This window comes from Cheilinus undulatus, linkage group 7, assembly GCF_018320785.1.
Source record: "Cheilinus undulatus linkage group 7, ASM1832078v1, whole genome shotgun sequence".
In the NCBI taxonomy this organism is placed as follows: domain Eukaryota; kingdom Metazoa; phylum Chordata; class Actinopteri; order Labriformes; family Labridae; genus Cheilinus; species Cheilinus undulatus.
In genome coordinates this window covers 1,474,394-1,480,393 of record NC_054871.1, presented here as the reverse complement: position 1 = coordinate 1,480,393, position 6,000 = coordinate 1,474,394, and the positions used below count along the sequence as shown (strand labels likewise).

The window sequence follows — 6,000 nt, the reverse complement described above, 5'->3', positions numbered from 1 at the left end:
AGCAAAATCATGGCCCAATCAAGATGTGGTATTTTATATTTAACCTGAATAATAACCACTCTTATCCAAGAAAAAAATTTAAATTCATTTATGTAGTAAGTAGTCCTCTTAAAATGAAATCTTTTTGTTAAAAACAGAATTAAAATGCAGTGAAAGTAGCTAAAATGGGTTAAAATTGGCAAAAATGGTAGGAAAGTTGGTGCAACTGCATTTTAAAAGTAGCAGAAATGGGTTAGAAATGCCAAAAATTAGATTAAAGTGGCAAAAAAATAGCCAAAAAATGGCAAAAATGTGTCAAAATGGGCATAATAAGTTGTTAAAGGGGATTCAAAAGTGGCTGAAATGGCATGAAAGTGGCAAAAATAGGTGGCAATTTGGTGAAATGGGATGAAAATTGCTATAAACTGGCAAAAAGGGTTAGCTGAGACAGAAATAGTAAAAAAAAACTGGTAAAAATGGGCTTTACATATAATGAAATGTGACTTAAAAAGTGGTAAAGAGGGGTTAATAGTGGCAATAATATGTCAACAGAGCCAACAATAGGCAGAGAGTGGCAAGATTTGGTTTAGAAGTGGCAAAAACAGGCAGATAAAAAGTGTTTGAAAGGGTTTAAAACTGGCAAAACATGGGTTTTCAGTTGCAAAAATGTTTTAAAATTGGTGGAAAAAGTGATGAAAATTGGTTAAAATTAGGCAAAATTGGAGTAAAGTGGCAGCAGTCTAATTCAAAAATGTTCTTAGTTTTTAAAGCATCTGGAGACCCCCCTTCAGTGTCTTGCAACCCCCAATGGGGTCCCAGCTCCAACGCTGAGAACCCCTGCTTTAATGAAGTGTAATTTCTCTATCATGTTCAGGTCCATCTGTCAGGAGAGAGGAGGACTGAGGACAGAGTCTGGACTGTAAGATGCCCCTTATCTTCTACACAGCTATAAAACTAACAATATAATACTAACATTATAAAATTAACAATATAATAGAAACATTATAATAGTAACAATATAATAGTAACATTATAATAGTAACTTTATAATAGTAACATTATAATACTAACATTATAATACTAACATTATAATAGTAACGTTATAATATTAACATTATAATACTGACATTATAATACTAACATTATAATAGTAACGTTATAATATTAACATTATAATACTGACATTATAATACTAACATTATAATAGTAACATTATAAAAGTAACATTATAATAGTAACATTATAAAACTAACATAATACTAACATTATAATATTAACATTATAATACTAACATTATAATAGTAAAGTTATAATACTAACATTATAATACTAACATTATAATACTAACATTATAATAGTAACATTATGATATTAACATTATAATACTAACATTATAATAGTAACGTTTAAATAGTAACATTATAATACTAACATTATACCACTAACATTATACTAGTAACGTTATAATAGTAACATTATGATACTAACATTATAATAGTAACGTTATAATATTAACATTATAATACTGACATTATAATACTAACATTATAATAGTAACGTTATAATATTAACATTATAATACTGACATTATAATACTAACATTATAATAGTAACATTATAATAGTAACATTATAAAACTAACATAATACTAACATTATAATATTAACATTATAATACTAACATAATAGTAACGTTATAATAGTAACATTATAATACTAACATTATAATACATACATTATAATAGTAACATTATAATAGTAACATTATAAAACTAACATAATACTAACATTATAATAGTTACATTATAATATTAACATTATAATAGTAACATTATAATAGTAACGTTATAATAGTAACATTATAATACTAACATTATAATACTAACATTCTAATACTTTAGTTATAATAGTTACATTATAATACTAACATTAACATTACAACATAAACATTAACGCTGGCCCGCCATCCTCCAGTTCCACAGCCTGACTCCTCTCCGTCTAGAGGAGGTGAAGCCAGGAGACGCCGGGTGGAGTCGGTGGGCTCACAGTCGCCCTGTACAGGATCTCCCGGTCGGTGACCCTCCTCAGATGGACCATCCAGAACCCAGAAACCATCCAGAGCTGCGCCAGCGTAAGGTATCCTGCAGTGTTAATTTTAACAGATATTTTTAATTTTATTTCCAGTCTTAGTCTTAAGATTAAATGTCTTTTAGTTTTAGTCACATTTTAGTCATTTCTACCCTTCAGAGTTTTATTCTAGTCTCAGTCCGTTGAAAGTCTTCACGTTTTAGTGATTTTTACTCCAAGCAATCATCCAATTCACCGTGCCAAACCTGGATCCCTGTTTTCTACAGCTGAGAGGCAGAAGTCCTACAGATGCATTGTGTTTTGACAAATAGTGGAGAAATATCATGGATTTTGAAAGTCCAGTGAAAACTAAAATACATTTTAGTCTAGTTGAAGTCATCTTGACGTCAGCTAAACCTACTCTTAGTTTTAAGCTTGATTTATGCTTCTGCGTCGCAGACCCCTACGCCGTAGCCTGACGTGCACCTCCAAAAAATCCTAACTACGCGTCGCAGTGACGCAGACTGCAAGGGCTGTGATTGGTCCGCTCAAAACGTCATTTCTTCATCCAGGTCCCTCAGTGGGCGAACCAGTGTTGTAAATTCACCCGTTCTCAGCCTAACGTTCTAACTCCAAACACACCCGCTCCACCTCGGTCGCCATGACCTGAAGATAAACAAGGATTTGGATGTGAAACCACACACAGCCATACGCCCTAGCGACATGGCGGTGAATTACAGAGTGACACGTTCCCTCGATGCAGAACTTCGAATGGTCAACGATACCGTTGACACGACGCAGAAGCATAAATCAGGCTTTAGTCATCACAGATCTATGTTTGGCTAGTCTCAGTCTTTTTCATTGAAAAAATGTCGCCGCAGACATTTTTAATCAGAGTTTTTGTCGATGAAATCAACACTGGTATCCTGTTACGTTTCTAATAGAACTTTTTTTTTTTTAAATTCTGGTAAAACTGACGGATTTCTACTCCAAACAAATATTTGTTCAAGTTTTCAAGTTTATGGTATTACCTTATGGCAGGGGGGTCCAGACTTTTTCTCCTGGGGGCCACATACAGAAATAAACTTAGCACAGAAACTAAGGAAATTTGTGTGTGTGTGCAAATTTCCTTACTTTTTGTGCTAAGTTTATATGAGGACGGTGGGGCTGCTTTCATAGACCTCACTGCTAGTAAACACAGTCTAATGTAGGCTAAGATATGCTTTGTGATTGGGTATGTTATAATGGCTAAATTCATGACTGACAAGGGAAACAGCCAACCATTGTAATGATTTTTGGGTGGCCAATCAGATTTCAGGGGGCCCTGGTTGGCCCTGGCTATCGCTTGCTCCGCCCCTGGTGCTGATATTTGCTGCCTTAATCCATTATGGCATTATAAATCAATATTATTATTTTGGTTGCCATTATGTTTAACGTTTACAGTGTTGTCTTAATTTAGTCAGAAAAAACAAAAACAGTAAATTCTTCTTGTCAAAATGTTTGTTTATAGAGTCAGAACGGAAACACCTCCTTGTGCTGAAACTAAGAAGGATGATACAGACTAGCACAAGTTTCAGGCTCTAAAAAGGGCCATATTTCATTTAATTTAAACAATTTGTTGCAGGCCAATAAAAAACCAAGCAGGCTGCATTTGGCCCCCAGGCCACAGCTTGGGCACCCCTGCCTTACGGTGAATAAAAATCACATTATACAGGTCGACCAGTGTGCACGTACAAGTACAGTGATCAGGGCGCTTACCTCTACTCACACTGTGTTCTCTGCTTTTATAAAATGCTTTAAATCAGTGTTACTCAACCCTGCTCAACCAAAGAGCCACATGGTTGAAAAATACTTTTGCAACAGCCACAATCTAAGAGGTGAAAAGTGGCAAAACCGGCTTGAAATAGCAATAAAAACAAGTCAATGGTGGCAGAAATGGTCAAAATGCATCAAAAATGGTCAGAAAGTGGCAAAAATGGATGAGAAGTGACAAAAAAATGAGTTACAGGTGGAAAAACTGTCTGAAAGTGGCAAAAATGTGGCAAAAAAAGAGTGAAAAGTGACTAAAATGGGGAAAAAGCAGTCAACAGTGGCAAAAATGGAAAAACAAGTAGGAAACAAGTGGCATTCAATTGCAAAAGGTAGCTTAAATGGGCAACAAAATGGATAAGAGGCTAAAAGAAGTGGCAAAAAATGGGGAAAAAGTAGGAAAAAAAGTGGTATTTAGTGGCAAAAGGTAGCTTAAATGGGTGAAAATGGCAAAAAGTTTTCCTTTTGAAGGTTTTCTGGGGGAAAATATTTAAAGTTAGGACATCAAAGAGCCACAAATCATCACAAAACAGCCACCTGTGGCTCCAGAGCCACAGTTTGAGTATCACTGGATTAGAGTCTAACAAACCAAAGAGGATGTTTATAGCTGCACAATATTTAGAGTTTCACTGTTCTCACAGATTTACTGGGTTACATCAGGACCGAGGACCAGACGAAGTTCAGTCTCCTTATTCCTCTCTCTCTGCATAGTGGGGCGTATGCGCTCTCTTTCCTCCCTCTGTTAGAGATGACATGAGAAATAAGGATTTAGACTGTTATCAGGTAGGATCCAGGACAGTGAAGTTTCTGATGCTCTTAAACTGATTCACAGTCGGTGGAATGGACTGGTTGTTGTTCAGAGCGTGTGTACTGTTCATGTTGTGGTTCTTGTGTCTGTGTTGTGTCGTGGTGATCGTGTCGTTGTCTCCTCAGACCGGGAAATCCGTCACCAGCTCGTGTCCTGACGGCTGGACTCACTACAGGAGGCGCTGTTACGTCGTCAGCTCGTCTGTGGCCAGCTGGGGGAGCGCGGAGCGGACCTGCTCACTGCTGTAAACTAAAAACACCTTTTCAGTTCAAATTTTAGCCTCAGTGCTTTTTTAGGTACAAAAGTTAGAAAAGAATCATAAACTGTGGAGGGAGAGAGAGTGGGGAATGACATGCTGTAAAGGCTGACAGATAAGAGAGAGTATAGGATGTAGGGATAAAGCACCAGAGGCAAGGGATGAAGGAGTTAGAGTGTCATGTGTCCTTGTCTTTATCTTTAGCTCTCCTTTAAATGCATGTGACTGTTTTATTGCTGTTCAGGTTTAACAGCAGCCTGACCAGCGTGCGCTCCAGGAGAGACATGACCTGGCTGTGGAAGTTTGCAGGAAAGAAGCCGTTTTGGATCGGTGAGTGGTCTGAATGTCACCTCCAACATTTAACCCTTACAGCTCTGGCGGCACTACTGCAGGGACACCCCTTGTAAATTTATTAGCAGTTTTGAACTGTAAATTGTAGGGAAACCCTGAAAGCTCTCCATTGTGCCTTCTAGCTGATCTTCTCCATGCCTTCATAGCTTTTACAGAATGTTTTCTAGTGAGCCTGGAACTTGGCTGACTTTCCAGGCTCTTTAAAATGATATCAAAGAAGGGCTCCTGTGTTGATGTGGAGCTGGATCTGTAGAGATGTAAAAAATCCAGATTATATTAAAATTGTTGAGGAATGAAAAATCCTATTGACTGCCAATTACATAGACTATTTAGGAAAAATGAAAAAGAAAAACAATACATGCATAATAATTTGGAACAGTGTTAGCAACAATAAGCACAGTTAAAAACGCTCTAGTCGTGAAGTTCTGGACATTTGCAGCACAAAGAGTGCTAGCTGGGTGCTAGTTTGGCTCAGGTGCCAATAACAGAAGCTACAGTCCTTCATGCATGATTTCCAGGATCAAACTCAGCTCCCGGCGCTGTTTGCTGCATGTCTACTAGGGCTGAAAGATTTTGGTAGAATAATCTAATTGCAATTTTTTTCTCCAATATTGCGATTTGATATGCAACTTTTCCTTAACTCTCTTTTATCCCTAAACAAGGGCTGAACAGTTTTTAAAAAATGTCTCATTCTGATGATTTTGACTCATATTGAAAAACTGGATATGAAT

At 36.7% G+C, this 6,000-nt stretch overlaps 1 protein-coding gene across 2 annotated transcripts in view; it reads left to right on the top strand.

Moving 5' to 3' along the window:
• frem1b (Fras1 related extracellular matrix 1b) overlaps positions 1-6,000 on the top strand; it is a 77,608-nt gene that overhangs the window by 70,900 nt on the left and 708 nt on the right. For both annotated transcript variants that reach the window (XM_041790536.1, XM_041790537.1), the window contains 4 exons: positions 854-898; positions 1,953-2,114; positions 4,788-4,906; positions 5,163-5,248. In XM_041790536.1, the coding sequence (XP_041646470.1) occupies positions 854-898; positions 1,953-2,114; positions 4,788-4,906; positions 5,163-5,248 (412 nt within the window). The remainder of the gene's footprint in view (positions 1-853; positions 899-1,952; positions 2,115-4,787; positions 4,907-5,162; positions 5,249-6,000) is intronic.